The 23,228-nt window shown below is 41.4% G+C and overlaps 1 protein-coding gene across 13 annotated transcripts in view; it reads right to left on the minus strand.

The window, feature by feature from the left end:
- NAP1L4 (nucleosome assembly protein 1 like 4) overlaps positions 1 to 23,228 on the minus strand; it is a 49,775-nt gene that overhangs the window by 4,781 nt on the left and 21,766 nt on the right. For 11 of the 13 annotated variants that reach the window (XM_019551638.1, XM_019551639.1, XM_019551636.1 and 8 more), the window contains 7 exons: positions 23,133 to 23,204; positions 20,165 to 20,304; positions 15,120 to 15,265; positions 12,604 to 12,626; positions 11,602 to 11,721; positions 9,287 to 9,316; positions 7,666 to 7,722 (listed from right to left, as the gene is read on the minus strand). In XM_019551638.1, coding sequence (XP_019407183.1) covers positions 7,666 to 7,722; positions 9,287 to 9,316; positions 11,602 to 11,721; positions 12,604 to 12,626; positions 15,120 to 15,265; positions 20,165 to 20,304; positions 23,133 to 23,204 — 588 coding nt within the window. Of the gene's footprint in view, positions 1 to 6,102; positions 6,141 to 7,665; positions 7,744 to 9,286; positions 9,317 to 11,601; positions 11,722 to 12,603; positions 12,627 to 15,119; positions 15,266 to 20,164; positions 20,305 to 23,132; positions 23,205 to 23,228 lie in introns of those variants that run through there. The other 2 variants (XM_019551637.1, XM_019551640.1) reach the window with 2 other exon arrangements.

Raw genomic sequence — 23,228 nt, forward strand, 5'->3', positions numbered from 1 at the left:
GTTTTTTTCTGTGAGTTTTTTTGACCCCTGGATACAGAAAAAAACCCAGGGCAGCACACACCCAGGCAGTGTGCCCTCACAGCACAGAGAACACCTCAGTGTGCAGTATGTGGCGTTGCAAATGTGTTCGCAGCGCCACATACCACACAGCCATGCTCATTTGGGCGCACCCTGTGAGTCCAACCTGTTCCCAGGCAGACAAGGTTCTTTGGGTAAACGTGATATCTTTTATTAGACCAACTAAATAGCTGGAAAAAAACAAAAAAACAAAAAACCAAAAACCGTTCTTTGGAAGCTTTCAGGTATAAATGCTATTCCTGCTCTCAGAAATTCCAGAAATGGAGATTCCACAATGTCTGCAGCCTCCTAATCTCCAACCTAGATGTCTTCTGTGGCAGCTTGAGGCAACTGCTCCTAGTCCTGTCCTCTACAGTCACAGCAAAAATCCCACCTCCATCCTCTCTACAGGCACCCTTCAGGTATCTAAAGACTATCAAATCCCTCCCCCAAGTCTTCTCTTCTCCAGACTTAAATAAGCCTAGTTCTTTCAGCTTTCCCTCAAGTCATGTTTCCCAGGCCCCTAATCATTTTTGTCATTCTCCACTGAACTTGTTCCAATTTGTCCATGTCCTTCTTAAAGTGAGAGATCAAACACACAGTACTCCAAGCAAGGCCTCACCAGTGCTGAATAGAGCAGAGGAACCACTTTCCTTAATTTGCAGGTGACGCTTGTTAATACAACCCAGTATGCTATTGGAGGGGGTGGGGGTTTTCTGTTTTGTTTCACAGCAAGCACACTGTTGGCTCACGTTCAGTTTACAGTCCTTCTCTGCAGTACTAGCCAGTCATTCCCCAATCTGCACTTGTGCATGTAATTATTCCATCTTAAGTGCAGGACTTTGCACTTGTCCTTCTTCAATTTCACAATTGACTGCAGACCATTTTTAAAGTCTCTCCAGCTCATTCCGGATCCTAACCCTACACTCCAGAGTGTCTGCTACTCCATCCAACATAGCATCATCCACAAATTTGTTAACTGTGCACTCAATCCCATTATCCAAGTCATACGATATTAACGATGTTAGACCTAGGGCAGACCCCGATGAACCATATCTGATACCTTCTCCCAATCTACTAATGACTAATTGGGCATAATGATCTAACCAGTTATATATCTATTGTACTTTCATCTAGTCTGCATTTCCTTAGCTTGTTCATGAGAATGTCATGCAAAACCATGTCAAAAGCCTTGATCAAGTCAAGGTATATCGTATCCACTGCTCTCTTATATCCACAGAGCCCATCACTTTATTACAAATAAAATCAGGATGGTTAAAAATGACTTGCTCTTGGTGAATCCACACTGCCTGCTCCTGATCACCTTTTGCTCCTGTAGGTGCTTCATAACAGTTTCCTTGAGGACCTGCTCTATGATCTTTCCCAGTATTAACATCACACTACCGGTCTGTATTTCCCCAGGTCCTCCTTCTTCCCTTTCTTAAAGATGGGCAATATTTTTGCACTTTTCCAGTCACCTGGGACCTCACCTGACCTCCACAAATTCTCTGAGAGGAGACTCAATTCCTTCATTACCTTAGAGTACAACTCATTGGGCCCTGTCAACGTGAAAGCATCTAGCTCTTCTAAGTAATCCCTAACCTGTTCTGCCATTACCTTAAGACCAGTGAGCCAACCTTTTGGTGGCACACCTGCCAAAATTAGCCACACATGCTCCCCATTCCCTTTCCCTGCCTAATCTACCACTTTCCTTTCTGCTTCTTCCCCTGTGCTCCCTGACTAGATCTGCTACACTGCTTTCTGCCCTGCTTACTCTCGTACTGCCTACCCCCTCACTGGTTTACCATGTGCCACAGGGGTGGCTACCCTTGACTTAAGCCATTTAAACTCCTTGCCCATTTTTGCTACCAACTGCACTTGTCATCTGGCAGCTGCCCCATTTGTGAATTTTTTATTTTGGCCTAAAGTACTTCATACTTCTCTGCCTCATGCATAAACTCCCCTCTGCATTCTTGTATGGGACCTGTTATTTCTTTAGTATTCTTCTTACTCCTGACATACTTGTAGTCTCTTCTTGTCACCTTGTACCCCTGCCAGCTGCATCTCAAATTATGCCTTGGCCTTATTCATTTTCTCCTTGCATGCCTTCGCAATACTTATACCCTTCCCTAGTAATATGATCAAGTTTTCACTTTTCTAGGATTACTTTGAGTTTCAGCTCACTGAGGAGACTGCTAGGCTGGTCTTCTGCTGCAACAGAAGAATGGGAAGTGCCTGCTCCATCACCCTGAGAAGGATCTCCTTAACATGCAGACTGCTTCCCCGCCACCTCAGACTTCCCTCTCCAGGAATCCTGCCCACCAGTTCCCAGAGTGTGCCAAGTCTGTTTTTCTGGACTCCACTGTCTTTATTCTAATACACTCCTTCCTTCCTCCCCTTAGCATCTTGAACTCTATCATTTTGTGGTCACCGTCACCTGAATTACCTTGAGTGATGGCTACTCTGGAGAAGCTATATTGCATATTACACAACTACTACTTTCAAATGTAATATGTCATTTTAGTGATGGAAGTCCAGAAAAAAATACCTCAAAAGTTGGGCTTCTGCTCTTCCTTAATGGTAATGTAGAATTTTTACTATAGCTCATCATTATGTCAAGACATCTGTTCCAAAACCTTCAATTCTTATTTTACAGAACTCCACAAGTCAAAAAGGCACTAATTTTAGAAACCCACCATTCACCTTTCTAGCACTGCTCAATGCCCATACTGGTTGACACAGGACATACTACTGGATGATTCAAAGAAGAGTTACCTCCTGTCTTTCTACACTTCTACAAGTCAGTCTCTTGAAATCTTCCAAATCTGTCACAAACGAAATATTCCATTTTGTTCCATGTGCTGAATGATACAGACGTATGGAAGTTGATAACCATTCTTCTTTTCTAGATTCTGTATTCTGTTTCTCAAATGCAGCTCAATTACCAGGTATTTTATTAATCAACAGAAACAAACACTAGCTTCGCTGGGGAGAGAACCAGTCATCTGATGCTAAGACTATCCATAAGAAAAGATTAACAAACTTTCTGAGGTCCAGAAATGCCAAGATGTCACATCTTAATGATTCTGGTAACCCTCAGTAAATTGCCCAAGATTCAATCCTAAATGGCAAGAGTACACAAATTTCAAATGCAAATGTTGGAAATGACTTCTGAGTGAAACAGATATAAAGCACTGTGCTCCAAAATAGGAGTTCCTGAAAGGCTCTCCACCTTTAGAAATATTGTCTAACTCCTTAAAACAGATTTGCTGGCTAGTGGTGGAAACTTCAATTGTGGTTGCTTTGAAGATGGAACAAGTACTTGGAAGCAGTAGTTACTGTCCTCTTAGGAGGGAATGTTTTTAATTTAACTTGAAACTATGGTAGTGAACTGAACTGAGCCAGTTAACTTCTTTTTCCTCTTCAGGTAATGGCATACTTGCTCCAACTGGTTAGCCAGCTACAGCAGCATTTCTCAACCCGTGGGTCTCACAACCAAACAAGAATATAGGAAAGGGTTGTGAACAACCTTTAAAAATAAATAAATAAATAAATCGATTCTCCTTTAAAGGATAAAAAGTTGGGAAACTGGCTTTTTCCTTGCAGACTGGCAGAGTTCCAGACTGCAAGGATTACTTGTAGCCCCCCTGCCCCATACACCCACCCTCTGCCCCACACATTGGGACCTGGGGGCAGTTTGGGAGTGAGAGGCACTGGGTCAGGACTGGCCATTGATGTTTATAAGTAGGCCCTGGTACAAAAAAGGTTGAGGACCAGTGAGCTAGAGGACACAGCCCTTAAATTTTTTTATTTATTTTTTTTAAAAGGCACAAATGTGCCAGTCACAAGAAACGGAATACTGGAAAATACTGAAGTTTTTCAGAGGCTCAACTACATAAAACAGCCTTCTTCACCTAGACTCCAGAGCCTAACCCTTTGCACAGGTTAAGTGACATAGTTCTTCCTGGACATTTTACCATCAAAATAAGATGCAATTAAAAAGAGAGAAAAATGGAAAAGAATGAAAATAAAGTCAGAGCAAGAAAATAAGATTTAAAATATGAGCACTGTTGAATACAATTAGCTAGAAGGGAGGAACAAAGTAGGAATGGGAAGACAAACAAAGTCTAGCAGAAGGAGGTTTGACATGTAGCAAAGATTGCTAGTACACAGAAAGGTGAAAACTTTTCCAGACGTGGTGAAAAAACAGAATTTAAAGAAAAGAAAGGAGACAAGAACAGTATGGTAAAATCTCTATTATCCAGTACTTCACCAACCGAATATTCTATTAACTGGAGTTTCTGGCCAGCCAGATGCAAGGGGGGGCAGCAGAAGTTCACACGCAGAGGCCACTGCTACCCAGTGCTGCCGCCGCTCCATGTACAGCTGCCACCCCCCACCCCGCCACCAGCCAGACATTTGTGGGGGGTAGGGAAGGGGAGCTCGCATGCAGCAGCTGCTGCCACACCCCCCGCCCCTTCCCACCTCTGCTCCGTGTTATTTCAGATAACCGAAGTTTTTACATAACTGGCAAACCCCCTACCTCGGGGATGCTGGATAACAGGTTTTACTGTACATAGAATGGGTGGTTTGGGAAGGGAGCAATGAAAAAAAAATTAAGAGCATATTATTATGCATCTATTCATAGCATTACTTATCTTCAAGACTACTATTATTTTGTTTGGAGAGGAGCAAAAACAGTAACTTATAAAAGCAGGACAAGAAATCTGAGATTTATTCTAAAAGACAGGGAATCACTGAATTGACAAAATGGAGACAGAAGTCACACTGGTGAGAAGATCGTTTTAGCTGCTGAATGTCTGAAAAGCTAATTCCCATATTTTGCAAGCTGATAGAAGGATGTTACACTAGTCCAGGCATGATAGTGGCATGAATGTATTCTGGTAGACAAGAGAGGGGGTGGAAAATAGATGTTTTCAAAGCAATAAGATTTATAAGTCAGAAGATAAGCTCAGCCTTAGGGCTGAATGATGGGAAAGATACCGAATATAAAAATCAAGAGGGAGGAACAGAACTGGAAAGAGTCGTATTTGTCATGAGGTTTGGGAAACACCAAGAAGAAACACAAAATACAAAGATGCAAGCCTGGAGTAGAATAAATTTCTAGGTCTGGGGTACAGACAGAATAACTGTAACACTACTGAGGGATACTGTTATAAGCTGTTGTTATACATTTGCATGATTCTGTAGCAACCAACCTGGCACCAATTTCCACCCCACTTCGTCCAGGGTCAAAGTTGGGAGGAATTCACTAACTTATATTGTTGCAGGATCATGCAGATCAGTTGCAGTCTAGCATGTGCTATACGCTTCCATGCATCAGCCTCCTCTCCCCTCCCCACATGAAATGGTTACAAATGTACATTTGTCCATGCTCTTTGTAAAATTCTGTGTGAACAGGCACCTCAGGGGAAAGGGAAAAAAGAAAGTATGACCATGAAACATCAGGAAACAGAAGGCAAGAGAAAGAGGATCCACTAAAAGCATAACTATGTAGAAGAGGCAAACGAGGGAAGAGAACAAGGAGAGAGAGTTGTGACAGTCAAACAAGAACTTCCCCTGGCATAAGCATGACTGCCTATGTCAGAAAGAAAGGAACAAAGACACAAATTTAGAACAAGTCAGTGGAGCAGAATGGAAAAGGAAACTAGAGGTAACTTGCAAATACACAGTAAAAAAGAACTCAGTGCAGGCCAGTTAAGAGATGCAAAGGATATGGTACCAACTGAAATACAAAAAAATAATCTCAGTATGTACATACATTCTATAACCCTGAAGTACTACAAGGCAAGTCATGACTTCTGTCGGGGAGGCAAAGAGGTATTCTAGCTTTAAAAAGACATACGACACTACTCAGGAGTGTCCATCCACAGAAATTTTCTTCTTTCCTCTAAACTGCTAGTGAGACCTATACCCAAAATTTCCCAAAATTTTTTATACCAAGAAGTAACTGTAAACAAACCGCATGTCATGGGCTACAAATCGGAAGCTTGCAAGTTAGGTACGAATGGAATTCCACCTTACCTAGAAATGTATGAATGATAAACAGACTTAAATTACACCTAAACAGGGAAAAAAATTAAAAGGAACTGTCAGCATGAAAGAAAAGTGAAATTACAAAATCATACAGGAGGCAACAACCAAAACCTTCTAAAGATACTGTAATAAATGCTTCTACAAAATACAATACATCACAGGGCATGCTACACAATATGTAGCTATGTCCGAGGGATCATAGCCACTGTAGCTGGTATAGACTGGTTCCTTCCTTTTAAAGCATCTTTGATACCATTATACCAGTACTAATGTGTTTTGCTCTTCAGTTCTCCCACCACTGCTTTTCTATTCCTTTCTGAAAAAAGTCAAGAAAATAGCAAATTAAAAAAAAAGTGTCAGTGCCACTCTTTCTTCATTTGGGAAGGATTTCAACAAGGATATAAGTTTCTACCAACATGAAATGTTTCCCTTTAAGAGACAGGAATGATTATGGAAAATGGCACTCGAAAGGATTTACAGTGGTCAATTGCAAAAGACAGTGTATCAGTAACATAATTTAACTGCAATTTTCTTCAGTTTTGTGTGCTAGTTATTTCCTCTTATTTGTGCTAGTGAAAAAAATGAAAAAGGTGCTGTGTGAACAGCAGAGTGAATAAAACTATGTCTGTACTTCCCCTCTCTATATCTAACTATAGTTTAGATATTGTATAGGTGTCTGAATCATGGCTGAAAAGAGACTGGAAGAGAGTAGTGCCCATAATCAACCGAGTTTTAAGCTAAATTATACTTGGCACGTGTCTGTTTGAATAGAGACATGACAGGATGGCAGAGGGCTGGATTTTGCAACACAACCAGAAAAGAAAGCAGCTAAGTTATTAGTTGAGGGGAGAGTGGGGGAGAGGGAGTAGATGAGCTAACAAGCAACTGTAAAAATGAACTGGTGTCTAACATTTAGACTTCAAACTGATAGGATTCCGATATGTACAACCTTGTAAAATAGTTTTTTGGAAAACTTTCTATATCATTTCCCTTTACTTTATATAGGCAGATGGGGAACAATGCTTCTGTTCCAGTGCAAGTAAAACAAGGGGTGGGAGGCAGGGGTGGAAAGCAGGGGGTGAAAGGACCTCCCTTACCCCCAACTATCCAAAATACATTGTTCTAAGAACTTATAAAAAAGCCTTTGGCAATAACAAGTATAAGGAAAATAAATGTAAAGAAAAATCTGCAATTAGAATTGGTTCTCTTCAAAACAGCAGAGAACAGTGGTGCTCAACCTGGCCGCCTGCACCAGATGGAATGGCGCGGGGCCAACCCTAACCTCCAAACCTACCCTCCCAATCCAGCCCCATGTACTTCATGTAGCATGCAGGTCCATGTAATCCAACCCGCAGGGTTTCCCACAGGTCTGGAAATTTGGCAGCACAGAAGCAGCAATTATTACCACCACCACTCCCCACTGCCAAATTTTCAGGCCCATGGGGAGCACAGCATAGAATCCCAATGTACTCTGTGGTTACTGTCTGAATACTTATAAACTACTGTAATAAATGAGGATCTCACCCATATACCTATAAAAACAAAAAGTACCTTAGGCTCACTTTCTGTATCCTCCTCTTCCTCTCCCTCCTCTTCACCTTCCAATTCCTATGACAGGAAGAAAAGAGACTAAAAGAAATTAAAATTAGTTTAAAAAGCAGCTGCTTATGGTGAGGAAAGCCATCTAGTAGAACTAGTGCAAATATTACATTCCTGTGCCTTTCACCTATTAAAATCACTTGGGCTGGGGATAAGGCCTGACAAATCATCTGGCCTGGAGTGCTGGCTTACACATTCATATGGAAGCTACTGCAAATTTCCAAAAGGTCAGGTTTTACTTGTTATGTCATTATGAGTTTCATACTTTTTGTCCTCCACCTGCCCACTCCACCTGCAGCTTTTTCTTGCTGGGCTCATGTATTCCTGTACCTGGTGCTATACCACTAGCATCCTTTCAGCTCCTCTCCTTGCACGTGCCTAAAAGCAAGTGCTAGCACTTCTGAATGGAGGCAAATAAGCAACTGATCAAGAGCTGGTTTTACAAAAAGCTCAGATTCCTCATTGCCAAAAGGCTGAACTCCTCAAAAAATAGCCAGATACAGTCCAGACCCAAAGTTAGACCATTTTACCATGATGTTGTTATGAAAAGTTTTGAACATACCATGATGAAGAGTGGGGCAGGGGGAAGGAAATCACATATTGAGTTATTTGCCAAAGCATAGTGTCCAAATTTAACACTTTATTTTAGTGAAAAAATTGTATAGTGACTATCACTGTTGTGCTTGCGCTCTAACACCACCAAAACAAATGAACTTCAGTTGTAAACATAAACCAACTCAGAAGTAGTTCTTGTAAGTCCTTCATTTAAAAACTACTTTGAAAGGACCACATACATTTTAAAAAGAAAGGCTGAACCCTAGGACATGTAAGACTGCCAGTTAGCGGGATACCCAGCCTGTATTTTTAAGCCATCTTCCATTGCAGCCGAAGCCTTTACCTTAATAAACAGCTACATCATCTTTGCAACCCTTACAACTACCCACAACAGTTTTCTTTGGTTTCTTCGTTTTAAAATGACTCCACTAGTATTGAAAGTGCCAATCCTCAATTCCTCTCAGGTGCAAAAACTAACTGCCACAGATTGTAGCACAAAAATACTGGACAAAACTACGATGAGTACTCGTGTTGCTTGTAGACATTAACACACACCAAAACATGCTTTACCAGAAGCAGCAGCGTGTTACTTCAACTAGACTCTGCTGTGTCTGCAAATATTGGGTGCTTCGGAGGGGCTTTTTGGCACTTAGCTAAAGCCGATTCAATCTCCTATTAGACAGAAAGTGCCAAAAATGCCCCACTGAAGTGCCTGATTTTTACAGACATTGGGCAAGCCGAGTTGAAATAACACTGCCTCTTCTAGGTGTGCGTGGGTCTTGGCACAGGAATGTGCCAAGTTTCAAGTCAAGTGCCTTTTTTTTTTTTTTTTTATAAAACATCTGCAAGCACCCCTCAGGTACAGCTGTAGCAAGAGACAGAATAAATATACATTTCATATCTTACTATTAAACTATGAGAACAAATTTTGGAGAGAACTATGAACATAACAGCTCCGTTTTTGCCCAACAAATGATAACTTCAGAAAAAGAAATATGGTTAGTGATATATGTCTTACCTCCTCTTCTCCTTCTTCTCCCTCTTCAAACTAAAAACAAAAGAAAAAAACAGAAAAAAAACCCCCCACACTTTTAGTTCTGCAGAATATTTTATGTACGTATTAGCTATAGTAGGCATACCTCATGAAACCTACAGCACATTTTATTTAAAAACATTAGTACTTACACCATTGCAAAGTGGTTATACAGTACTAGCTGCATTTTTTTTAGATGTGGATGCCATTATACAAAATTAAAGAATTTGCCTTCTGTCCTATGCCAAACTGGGAAAAGAATTAGGATTCTAGAACTCATCTCCCAAGTCTAATTTGTTTCCCATTAAACTACCCACTGTCGCCTCTAGATGATGACAATGATGCCTGCATGAGAGAGGTCATTTAATCTGATCAGACAAAAGGAAATCTCAACCCGGAAACATGACTGCAAAACATGTCCCTAGTAAGATGCACCTTTTTCTTGAGCTGTCTCAGTTCTGCAAGAGACACAAAAGATACAAGCCATTACATACATGCACAAATGCCTAAAGGATTTGTGAAAAAGGCAGCATAATTCCATTTTAAAAGCCAAGTCAAAAGCAGAAGTCTACAAACCATAGTAAGTTAGATGTTCATAAGCACTTTTTTGAATACTGTACATTTAGATTAGAAGCTGAAATAATACACTGACACCCCTTTTTGCTGTGCTTATAGGATACTCACCATGAATCAAATTTAAAAAAAAAGAAAACAAAAAAAACTTATTTAATGGGATTTGGTGAAAACAAACATCAAGAATATTTTTTTAAATATAGCTTTCAAATGAAAAAATTTGCCCTGATCAAAACTGGTCAGTGTAATAGCTTGGAAATACATCCTTAAAAAGAAAATAGGAAAACTAGTTTGCTCCCAAGCCAGAAATCTTTTGTTTTGTCTCCATCTAGTGTCTGTGTGCTACCGTAACACAGACTGCTTCTTTCACTCACATTCCTATAAAGTTACCAACTCAAAAAAGAGACCAAGTTACAATCTGCATTGCTTCAATAAATCAAACTTAAGCTGCAACTCAGCCAGCACAATGAAAGCCCAAACAACTCTTAACATCAGCTCCACAAACTTCTGCAAAATCTTAAGTTCTCCTATCAATATATACTGAGAGTGTAACCATCCCAGAGGTCAGCCACTATCCTGTTGCAATTCAACAAAAAGCTGCCAGTAAAAGGAAGCAGCAGATTAAGTGAGTGGTGTGATGTTAAATCAGGTGGGGGGGGGGGGGAAAACAAACAAACAAACAAAAAAACCACCTCTCTCTACGGCTAGGGACAGAAGTTACAGAAACCGGTTTAAGTGATCAGAAACCAGTTTAAAACTGTAATAGATGAGAAGCTCAGTACACATAAATCAATTTCAAAATGGCTAAAACTGGGTTAAGATAAGCCTGGTTGAATGCATCAGTTAACTGATTTGGATCCAACTGGTTTGTGAAACTTCTGCCCCAGACCTCTTCCGAGTTCAGGTTAAATCAGAGTCCCCCAGCATGCTTTCCAGCCCAGGGCTGGGCTGTGCCATCTCCTCCAGAGAGCAGGGCTGCCCCATCCCTCCACTCCCTTGCTGGAGCAGCAGGAGCTGGCTGACTAGGGGCAGATCCAGTTGGGGATGCAGCCCAGTCTATAAAGAGGTGGGGGGTGGGATTTAAACACCCCTTCCCTGACTCAAGCTTACTACTGACTGCAACTATGAACTATAAATCCCAGAGGCACCTGGAAGCAGGAGGAGAAAGTGATGATAAGCAACCCTGCAGAGCCCTGCTGCTGTAATTCTGGACTGCAAATCCTAGAGAGACCTTGGGGGCAGCAGGAAGAGGAAGTGAACACACAGCCAGAGAACCATGCTCTAGCATCCCCTGGCTTCTGGGCTAAGCCACTGCAGGCGTGTCGCTACATTTCCCGAATCAAAAGGTAAGTGTCTATTCACTTCCGTTTCAGTTCAATCAGTGTAGACTGACCTGCAAAGACTGAATTGACTCAGCCTTGGGCTTTCTGACTGTCTGTACCTAGCCTATCAGACATAATAAATGCTAGGCAGTCAGTCAGTGAAGGGTCCCAAAAGATGCATACCAGTCTACTGTAACCCTGGTTTGCCCAGTTATTTGGCCAAAAAACTTATTGCTGATTTCAGATGCGTTATTTATTCTCTTCCCAATTCCTACATGAAAAAATTTCACACATTTATGTGTTTTAGTCAAGCAAATAATGTTGTTATTCACCATTTTCACTGGAAGAAACTGATTCTTTGTACAGGAAAACAAAACAGACAAGATCAGTCATAAATATACCTACATTATCATCATCCTCTATAGCTTCCCCAGTGAAATAAAGCACAGCACGAGGAACTATCCTTTCACGGAAGAAGTGTCCGATTTCAAAGTCTGTTGCTAAAGTAAACTCTGAATCTTCATCCTACAAAACAAGTCAATTCGGTTTAAGGCTTACTACCAGAAGCATAAACACATTACACAGATAGCTCACCTTCAGAATTAGCACTTGAAAACCGAAGAATCTGAGATCAAAGCCAAGAGGACCAGGCTTCAACTTTAATATATTTACATTTTACAACGTTTCAGAGACATTAGGGCTGGAAGGGACCTCAGAAGGTCATTGACTCCAGCCCCCTACCTAAGGGGCAGGAAGTCAGCTGGGGTCATAGGATCCCAGCAAAATAAGCATCCAAATTTCTTTTGAAGGTGTTCAATGTAGCTGCTTGAACCACCTCCGATAGCAGGCTATTCTAGACCTTGGAACCACCTCCGATAGCAGGCTATTCTAGACCTTGGAACTCTATTCTAATGGAAAAATAATAAAATCCCAAACTCTCTGCTGGTTTAGAAATTGAACTCCACCTAAATACCCCCTTATATACAACCCACATTGGAACACATTCCTTTAACAAGAAGGAATGGGCTATTAAACTAAGAGTACTACTAAGTATCTGTGTTGTGATGGGGGAAAAAAACTATTTATTAGGGACCTTGGATCTTACTAAGGAAGAGCACTGGGTGGCTTCAGGAGACTGGACCTCTTGCCAAGGTGGCCTGTTATAAAACAGACACAACGAGAGACGGAAGAGCAAGTCATAGGAGAACTAAGCTATTTGGGGAAGTAATGTAAACAAAGTATTTTGTCTTATCAAACTGAAAACTCAATGTTCTTACTAAAAAAAAGTCAAAATAAGAGCAAAATCTATGTACTACCATAGGTGTAGGCATCTGAGTAAAGTCTAGGAAGGGAAGTTTAGTATGCAAATAAACACAAAAGTAATAAGATTTGAAAAGTGAAACTTACCAGTGACTCGCCATCCCCAGATACTACAAAAACAAAAAAGATGAGTATTCAAGAAATGGTTTTAAAAACATTTCAGTGTAAGGGTAAACAAACACCCAGTGAGACCATGATGATATGAGTAGAAATCTCTTCACAGAAATAAAGTTAGGTAACTCTGGGTATAACTTGTTGGAACTGCAGAGCCTGCAAATCCTTGGTACTGATAACATGACTGAAGGGAAAACAATTCAGTTTCAGCTCATCTTTAACATATATAAATTGAATTTAAGAATCTTTGCCATATTACAACATAAAGATAATGAAATTAAGATGTGTGAACACTGCCACTCTGATTTAATGTTATAAAAATGTTGGGAAAGGGAAATGTTATCCATCTTTGAAGAAGGAACATGGAACCTTATTAATATCTGCCAAATATTAAAGGTCTCAATTCTGCAATTAATACAAAGATGTAAAATCTGTTGTCCACCAGTCCTCATTGGTAAGGTTAACAACTCTTTGCAGAAAGTTCTTCCAGGCCTTGAAAATAAATTATTTCAGACTACACAAAACTACAATATGACTGCTATTACCTGATAGTGCCATAACTCATTCTCCTTTTTTCAGATCCAATGCTGGGAGCATAAATTAGAACACCACTGTGTCAGCGTATCCTTCTTCCTTACATAATCTGAGATTTTCTCTGTCATGGCTGTATTTGTTACAAACAACTACAGCAAGACAACATAATACTTTGTACAAGGCTAGCAAAGCAGGGTGTGGCAACTTATGGCCCGGCAGGACAGATCTGGTCCACAAAACAATTGCAGGAGTGGGGGAAGGGGGAAAGCTCAGAGAAAGCAAGAATATAGCTTACGATCAGTGTGACAGAGTTTAATTTTTAAACTGTGCATCTCATCCTTTAAATCTAGAATGGCAGTGTAGAGCCTTGCTGTACAGTAGTATTAAGACCCAAACTGACAGTATTAAGAACAAAACAGCCAGAATACATTAAACTGTGCTTGAAATCCTGTTTATACTATATTCCACCCAGGTTACGTGCCTATAACATCAGGTAAAAACAAAAGTTAGCTGTTCTAGCATCTTTAGCTACACCTCAGATTACTAAATCTCTCTCCCTGTTTAATACGGCTGTAGGAAACAGCACCATTCTGCTTCATCCGTTTTGAAGAAACAGCATTTCGTTTAGAGTTTCGTTTCATCAGAACCGTTTCAACATTTCGCTCATAGGCTATAATGAGGAAGCACAAAACTGCCTGTAAGTTTGTCATTTCTAGCCTGATTTGGACCAAACGTGCAGGGATAGCGGCCCCTTCTGAGGGCATGAAGCCTGCCAAGTTTTAAGAAGATAGGTGCAGGGGTTTCTAGGAAACTGCACCTCAAGTTGCTGACAAGCAAAACTGTCACTTGCCAGCAGCAGCAGCCTCCCGTCATCTGGCAGGCAGAGCAGAGGCCCACCCGCACCCCTGGGAGGAGTCCACCAGAGCCCCACAGCCCTCCCAGGGTTGCGGGCCCCCGATCTGCCTGCTGGATCACAGGAGGCTGCTACTGCTGGCTGAAACCGACGCTGGGTGCAGCCCACACCCAACGTCGGGAAGACTGGTGCTGCCGGTGGTCCCAGCCAGCAGCGGCAGCATGCTGTCATCTGACATGCAAATCCGGGAGCCAGCACCCCAAGAGGACTGGGGGCAGTGCCAGAATCCTCTCGGGGTACACAGCCCCTGGATCTGCGTGGGATGACAGGAGGCTGCTACTGTGCTGAGACCAAGCCCGGCTTCAAAACTCAAAACGTTTCGACTGCCCTTGTTTCATTTAGAAGGTTTTGGTTTCATTTCGATTTCACTGTTTCGAGCTTGAAATGCATCAAGACAGTTTTGAAATGAAACACCAGGTAAAATTTTGCACAGCCCTACTGTTTAGTTGTTGGCAAATAGCAGCTTTTTTGTTCTGCTACTTGGTTCTCATTTCAGACACTAGATCAGTGGTTCTCAACTTTGTTAGATTCAAGCCCCTTTCAGAACATGCCAAATCTTAGTTATTTTTCTGCACTCAAGAAAAAAAATTAAGAGCAACTTCTGTTACAAACAACTTGAAAAGACCACAACAGGATAGAATGTATTTAACACAATTAATTCCTATTTGAAATCTCTGGGTTTATCTTGTGAATCATGCTCGCAACACTAACAACGTTAATACTGCATGACACCAGATGGCACCTCTTAAAGGATTTAAATGAGAATCACTGTTCTAAATGATGGATTCAGGGAAGCGATCAACTGCAGTCTAACAGCAGTACTCTACTGCTTGCCAAATGCATATCCCACTACTTTAGATCCGATTTAGCCACTTCAAATGAGGTGTATATATGAACATATTCAAAGGAACATATCTGCAGTACAGACAGCATGGTTAATGAATCTATAAGTATAGCCAAAATAAACAAGCCAATTTGATAAGAACAGAGTTCATGTAATTCACAGAAGTCCCAATAATCCCTTTCTACAGCTCAAGCTTACCTTTTATTGGGCTGAAGAAGTTAAAGAACGAATCATTGGGGACTTGTTTAGTAATTGTTCGAACTGTGCCCCGACCCTTGTGTTTCTGCTTCTTCTTGATTGTTTTAACTGTAACATTTTTTCCTTTCTTCCAGTCAATACTGCACCTACAGACAGTACAAGGGAAACAATATTTTATTGCAAAGTGACATGGGGAAAATATGCAACTTTAATATTAGTAAAACACAAAGGGAGGCAAAGATTGGTTTCAGTTTTATAGGCAATTGAATTAGCTTAACAAAATATTAAGCCTGTTTTGAATACACTGTTCTGTATTAATGCTGTTGTTACACTAAATATTCAGTGTACAGATATAGGAGTACCTCAAGGGCCCAAATTCTCTATTCATTCCCCACTGTAGAGCTCAATCATTACAAAGTTGGGAACAGTGTCACACAGCCAACCTAAGAATCATCTTTGTGCAAGGAAACCCAGCCTAGATGGTGTGGTGTAGCAATTATTCTCCAACCTGGGTGTCAGAGGGACATGGCTGGTGAAGTAAGGACATGGAACAACCCTCTTGAGCAGTGGACAGCCAGGCAAAGTACAGTCCAGTCCAGTCCAGTATCCATATTCCCATGCAAGGGACCAAAGAACTGCTCAGCTTTTGTGAGAATCAGACAGCTGTGAAGGAAACAGACATATTTGCAGTCCCAGTATGAGGCCATTGCATAGCACAACTTGGACTGACTTGACATGTTGTTCAACTCCATGCTACTGGAACTGTTACCCAACTTGGCTCTCACACCACCAAGAGACTGAAGTCAGGCTGTAGTTTTACTCATGTTTGCTCAAAACACTGAACAAGCTACAGTATAACTACAGTCGGTCAGGACATATAACAGACAGTTACCATTGGAGAGAGAAGTATAAATAAAGTTATGTGCTAGTCCTGTGTTCATTGCTGTACTCAATCTCACAGTGAGGTAGCTGTTTGCTCAGGTAGAAAGCCACGTGCTACCTACTATAAGCAATTTGAATAGGATAGCTGCTCCGCTTTATACTATAAAATCCAGGGCACATTAAAGTAATCCTGTTGTCTACTCACATGCTGAAGCAGACTCCTAATTGGAGAAAATAGTCCACCATACTCTGGAACAGTTTAGTGGCCTAGGACACCTTGTCCCACAGATAGTCAACCAGTCAACTGTTTGACAGAGGTAGCCATGTTAGACTGAAAAAAAATCAGGCAGGGTAGAGTAACATAGTCTAAAAGGGGTGTCCAGGTTGAACTGCCTCACCCATCTTGTACACACCCAGACAGAGAAGGACCGTGACAAGCTTATGCTGCTGCCTTAAGTCCTTTCCAGTACAACCTCTTTCCCTACACACCCAGAGCACAAGGTAGGATCAGGAAGGGCTGCAGCAAGAGCAGGCACTCCTGCTTGCTTCAAGTTTACCAGATAACCCTAATGCAGGCAGGAGCCTATGCTCATGTCACTACCCTTCTCAGTCTGGCTCTGCATACAGTGGGCAGGGCACTAACCTGGTGGAAACAGCAGCACCCCCCGTCCCAGTTGAGAGCTACTGAGGTAAGCTAAGGCAGAAAAATAACGGTTCTTAACTGGGGTGCTGCCAAATTCAAAAAAGGTTGTGGACAAGTACCATGAATCTAAAAAGGTTGAGTGTCACTGGCCTAGACAAAAAGGAATGTTGGTCTATGGGACCACCACAGTGAAACCAAACCAGCAAAGTATCTAATTCAGCAGCCAGTCTATGTATGAGCTTCTGAAAGGTTTTGGTACATGGTTGGGATACTTCTAGGAACGCTAAATATTATTCTTTTAGGAACAAAAACTGGGTTAAAAAGCTGAAATTCACAGTTTAAAAGGCTAAAAGCTACATGATCCCATTACCAGCAACTTAGAGTACAAAACTGCATCTATATGGTCACTACTCTAACCTCTTAAGGTCACAAGAGGTCAACAGAAAGGTCCAGTTCTGACAGGGTAAACAGGCAAAGTTTCAAAGTTTACTCCACAGAACAAAAATCTTTGGTGCAGATCCATAGACCTGGGCAAGGCAACTGTGAGTCAGCACAAACTTCTAGGAGCCCAGCTCCTAGAGTCAAATTTACAAATTCAATGTTCTATATACTGTGAATGGGGACAGTTAAGTAACCAAACAATGGCTTCATAGACAGTACACTGAGCAGGGAAGTAAGCTAACAAATGGCAAACTGCCTCACCTACACACTAAAGCACCTCTGCAAGCCTGAAATTTAAAGCCCCAAACCCTGCTCCTACACTAAAGGTGTTTAAATAATCTCTTTAGGAACAGAAAATTGGAACTCCTTAAAAGTAAAACATAGCTGGTAACAGAAGTGATACCACCCACTTGAGTTTAACCACTAGATTATTGCATAACTTGGAAAATGGAAGTGGGAGACCAGTATTTTAGGCCCTCCTCAATCTGGGGACTGTGTTTTACTCCACATTCAGCACCCTTTATCCAATGAATATGTATAAAGTCCCTAGAATAGTTCCAAAGACAGGGGTAAGAACCCAGATTTCTCCCTCTTAGGCAAGTACATTCATCATTGTTCTAGAAAGCTTTCCCCAGGAAAACTTTCATTCTTTGCTGTCATGGAAGAATTTCAAATAGGAAGATGGAGAGTAACCCCAGCCTAGGGTTTATGGCCCTCTTTTAAAAAGAGATTAAAAAAAAAAAAAAAGAAGTACGTCTGAATGCCCTCAGGCTGAAAGCACAAAGTCCAGGCCTCCCATTTCCTGATCATGTGCCAGCCAATACTTTAGTATTTAAAAGACAGGCACATCTGCTGTGCCAAGACATGTGTTACACACCTTCAGAGCGTGACTGCCAAACCAGACTTACCCAAATATTTAGATACAGAGTGAGGGTGAACCAATACAGATTTTCTGGGCCAATACCGATGGTCAATTATTAACCAGCCACATCAACCAATACCAATCCGACTGCAGATATGCAGCCCCACAGCCTGAAGAGCAGTGTTCAGCTAGTAAGTCTGTGGGGGTAGGGAGATTGAGGCCTCCACGGTGAAGGAGGAAATGGGGTAGAGGCAGGGGCTGCCCAGGCATGGTCCGGGACAGAGCCACAGGCAGCTTGTTCAGGGATGCAAAGGGGGAGAGAGGGCCAGCTCCCACCATGGTGTGAGCAGGGTGAAGGCAGGCTGCCTGCTGCAGGCTCAGGGCCTCTTCCAGGGCGTGGGGCATGGCAATTATAACATTTTGGGGTGGCTGTAGCCCCCACTTTCAGCATTGCTGTCTCCTGCCCCATGCCTGCCCACCCCAAAACACAGCCCCAGCCCAGCTGCCCTGCCAGGAAGAGGCCAGCACAGCCCCCGACCATGAACCCACAGCAGCGCATGCACATGGCATTTTTCAGTGACACTGCCAGCAACACCAGCCAAAAAAGGCCAGTTGCCAATAGTGTCAATTTTCCTTTAATCAGTGCTGATATGAACCAATATAAATTGGTGCACCTCTAGTACACAGGTACTTAGTTGGGAATCCTGAATTATTTGGATTGGGAGATGGCCAAGCTGAGTATTTCAGGGTAGGAGGATAGTAGGCCTGTGCGAAGCTTCAGGTGGAGATTTGAATCAAATTTTAATTCAAAAGGTCCGATTCGATTCAAAGCTCTCTGAATCTTTGGAAGATTTGGAAAGCTTTGATGATTTGGGCAGCAGGAAGCTGCAGCCAACTCCAAGCTGGTAAGTACTAGGGGCAGGGACCATGGGGGGTGACCTGGCCTGCTCCCCCAGCCCCCCACCACATGGCTGCCCTGCCCACCCCAGCTCCCAGCCCTTTAAAGAAAAGCCTCGGTACTCACCAGGTGCTACCTGGCAGGGGGTGATCCCTGCTGCACCCCACTGCATGGGGGGCTCTGCACAAGACCCCCAACCCTCCCCCCCCAACTGACTGAGTCAGTTATTAGATAAAAGGTGCTAAAGAGACTCCACTAAAGCTCCCAATCTATACAGACATTCAGTGAGCTGGGTCCAACTAATGCAATGCCTCTTCTGGGCACATGCTAGACTCAGTCCAGAGTGCACAGAGTTTAAAGTAAAGCTCCAGGGTTTTTTTGTTTTTGTTTTTTTTAAATGTCCGTAAGCAGCCTTAAAGGATTTTACCAATAAATGTAGGTGCCTGCAGACTGAGGCACCAAGGCAGTTAGGCAGGCATTTTTTTTTTTTTTTTTTTTAAATAGCTCGCTTGCATTTAGACACTTAATTTCCTCCAAAAATTACTCTTTAAGAACGAATTTTTTGGCTTTAGCCTTAATTTTCTGACTAAAAAAAAGGCCAACTCCCAGAAAAATCTGTAAAAAAATCTGTATAGTTACAGCTGCATGCACAATTTTAAAAGGTGAATTATTTTTTCCCCCGGGAGATACTCCTCCTGGGGAACACTGTACCCACCAGGAGATATTCCTTCTGTAAACAAACATACCCTACTTTTGAGTGCAATTTTTTTTTTTTTTTTTTTTAAATACTCGAGGCATGTTCACAAGAGTACTAGAACCACGACCCTGTCAGACAGTCCGCCTACTCAAAGGCCAAAAAGATATTCCACTCATGCATTATTACCTACATGTTTTTTCTTCTGGACTGAAGAATAATAATGTAATAGCAGTTGCTGATGGTTTATTTGCAAACTAGATAAGTGTCCAACAGGGGATGGATTGAGACCACCATTAAGTTTGCACAAAAATGCAAGCATCACTTTTTAGTCGCTACCTCTCTGATCTGAATCAGAGACACTGACTTGGAAGTGAAAGGTTAGTTTAAATTATTTAACCCTTAGCCTATAAAAACATAACAATTAAACAACACTATTTTCTTTCATATGTATGCAATGTGGTGCTTAATAAAATTCTTTGAGCTTACCACTTCTACCACCAGTTGGGCAGTTTTGTCCCAAAGGCTCTTTATATATTGCCAACCATTACCATGATAAAGAAAATAGCATCTAAAGAACACGGACTAGAAACTCATAATGTCTTAAAGTGCAAGTTTTCCTTACCCCTCACAATCAACTATTTCAGGGCCTTCAAATGAAAAAGGATCCGTCTTGTCTGGTTCCGACTTCATCTTGTAGGTTTTTGTCAGGACTGAATTAGTAAAGTAGTCATTGGGCCCAAAGTGAAACTCTAATGAGAAAGACTTAAAAAAAAATTATTATTGTTAGAATTCAAATCTAATTTGATCTTTATAATTTTGAACTAATACAGGGAAGAGCAAGGCAAAGTTTAAAAGCTTCCCGCTATGCAAAAAATCTAATTCTACTACTATTACAAACTGCTAGGGCTCAAAGTTACTTATACAAGACTAGAAAATACTAAACTAATTAAGTAAATCCATTTAGGTTTGTCCCCAGATGGGAAGACTGACAAATTCTGTCTCTTCTATATCTGGGACTTAGTATAGCACCAGAATGGAACCCATTTCCAGGAAGATACTGTCAACAGGTTACGAACAGTGCAAAAGGCAAAAAGAAAAACATGTTGATAGAGTCTGTCCTAAAACTAAACATTACAATGGCGTAACTTTCAAAGCTTTATTGCAATTTTGTTTAAACTAAGTGATTACTTTAGTCTGCAGATATACAGTTCTTCCACCCCTTAGTACACAGTCACAGTCTTCCTGAGATCAATTCCCATTCCAAAGCTCTTGCATGATTCAGAAAATCTGTTCAAGATATACTGCAGGGAAGATTCACTATGGGCAACCAAGGCCGCATAATGTACAAACAGGAACTCTCTCAGAACCAGTTCTTTCAACTTTGTTTTCATTCTAAACCTTGCACTGTTGAACAAGCCTCCATCTAGTCTGGTTCAAAGATCAATGCCATCATTGCTGCCCTTGAATGGATTAAGAAGCAGGAAAGAAGGGCAGAGGTTAAAGAGCACAGAGGCTAAGGCATCCGTTTCACCCTGTTGTTGATGTCACAAGCATTGGATTCCTCATTTTCATAATATTACAGGTGCCTTCATACCTTGATGTAATAAGTAAATGATGCTCAACAGTTTGGGGGAGAGAAGCAGAGCAGGGGATACAGTTTCTTCAGAACAATAAGGCCCTGTCTGTTGATCGTATCAAAGGCCTGTGTCAATCAAGAAGACTCCATACATTGGTATTTGTTTTTTCTACGTTTGACCAAAGATATCATATCAATGGTAGAGCATCCTGAGCCTCACACAATCTATTGTGAAAGTCATTCACCTAGAAATTGCAGCTTAAGAAGCATGAAGCAAGTGACAATTTTTATGACAATATTCAACAGGAGGTACCTATATAGTTGTCAGAACTGCTTATATCCCCTTTGGTTTTGTACAACTGTACAACCCGATCGCCTTCAAAATCCTGAAGTACCTCTTCCTCTTTCCAACAGAACAATATAACTTCATTGAGCTTTTGAAGCAACTCACTGTTGGCACATTTGTAGATTTCAGCAGGCAGACCATTTCTGGATGCTTTGGTGCCAGGAATCCATTTAGTGTCTTTCTGCAAATCTTCTCATGTAGGCTCAATGTCCAAATCTATCATTACTGCAAAATGTGGTAATCCTTCAAGTTCTGTGAGTTTGATTTCAGTCTCTATGAAGCATACATTTCCATAGTGTTCAATCCAATGCTCGAGTTGTTTTTATCCATCAGTGGTAGTATTTCCATTTAAGTCTTTAGCCAGAGCTGTTTTCTTCTCAACTGGACCAACTGTTCGTTTGATGCTTTTGTACATTCCGTGGCTATCACCCGCATTGGTTGTTTCCTGAATATCATAGGGTTTCAGCCAAAAGTCTTGGGCACACCTCTTATCCTCCTTTTGTATTTCTCTTCAATCCTTTCTCAAGGTTTTCTAGAATTACAGTGTTGGAAGATTTCCTATAATTGGTTAGCACAGTCCTTTTGTTCTCCACCTGCGGTAAAAAGGTTTCAGAGTCCTCTTCAAGCCAGTTTGGATTTTTCCCCAAACACTGTTACAGCACCATTGTACATGTTAAGTTTTTAAGCTTTCCCAAGCCTTAGAGGCTGAGGTGTTAGACAAATCTGATTTTACAACTTCATTAAATAGCCTGCATTTTTCTGTCTTTAGGTTTGCTCATGTCTTTGAGGGCAACTTGTAGTTTTGCTATGATGGATCTTCTTGATGTTGATTCTAACTTTGCAGCAGACTAAGGGATGGTCAGTGTCACAGTCACCACTGTGTTAAGACTGCTGGTGCAGGATCTCTTTCAGGTGGTTGCACCTGGTCAGTACTAAATCTAATTGGTGCCAGCGCCCTGACCTTGGATGTTTCCACAATGTCCATCTTGTGATTTTTCTCAACAAAGTAGTTGTTGGTAAACACACAGATTTGGGCTTGCAGAGTTCTAATGCTCAGTGGCTATTTTTATTCATATTACAATTTCCATGTTTGCCCAGAATACCAAACCAATTCTTAAAACTACATCAACAGAGGTTGCCAAGTACTATAATGGTCTCATTTCTGTGAGCTCTCTCAACCTCTTCAAGCTGTTGGTTGAAAATATTACTCTTGTCACTAGCTTGAAGGGTGGGTACACACACTAAACACCGTCATGAAGGTGTTCCATGCACTCTGAGCATCATGAGTCAACCAGATACAGCAATGGAGTTTTCACAGAAAGATAGCACGCTGCTTCTAATGGCAAAGCCTACTCCCTGCTCTCTCCCTTCTCCTGCTGGTTTCCTATGTCAGAATATGGTGCAATTATTCTCTTGGATAGAACCTTATCTGAAAGGGTAATTTCCAATAATGCAGCAATGTCAATTCTGAATCTAATCAATTCATAGGTAATTCAGGGTAGTAACAAGACTAAAAAAGGGCAAGAAAAACTGAAGATCATAAAACCTGGAAGCAATAACTGGTAGCATACCTACACCTTGAGACTCCCTCCAAAACAGGGAGGGGGGAAACAATTTTGAATGGCTGCCTTGCCACTACTGCATCTTATAAAAAAAGTAACTACTCACCATAGGCTGCCCTGGTTCAGAAAATTTAACTTTAATATCCTGCAGATGTTTTAAGATTGGTTCATCATACTCCTAAACAGGGAAAGAGAATGTGAA

The sequence above is a fragment of the Crocodylus porosus genome, unplaced genomic scaffold (genome assembly GCF_001723895.1).
Source record: "Crocodylus porosus isolate Cpor-Errol unplaced genomic scaffold, CroPor_comp1, whole genome shotgun sequence".
Taxonomy (NCBI): domain Eukaryota; kingdom Metazoa; phylum Chordata; order Crocodylia; family Crocodylidae; genus Crocodylus; species Crocodylus porosus.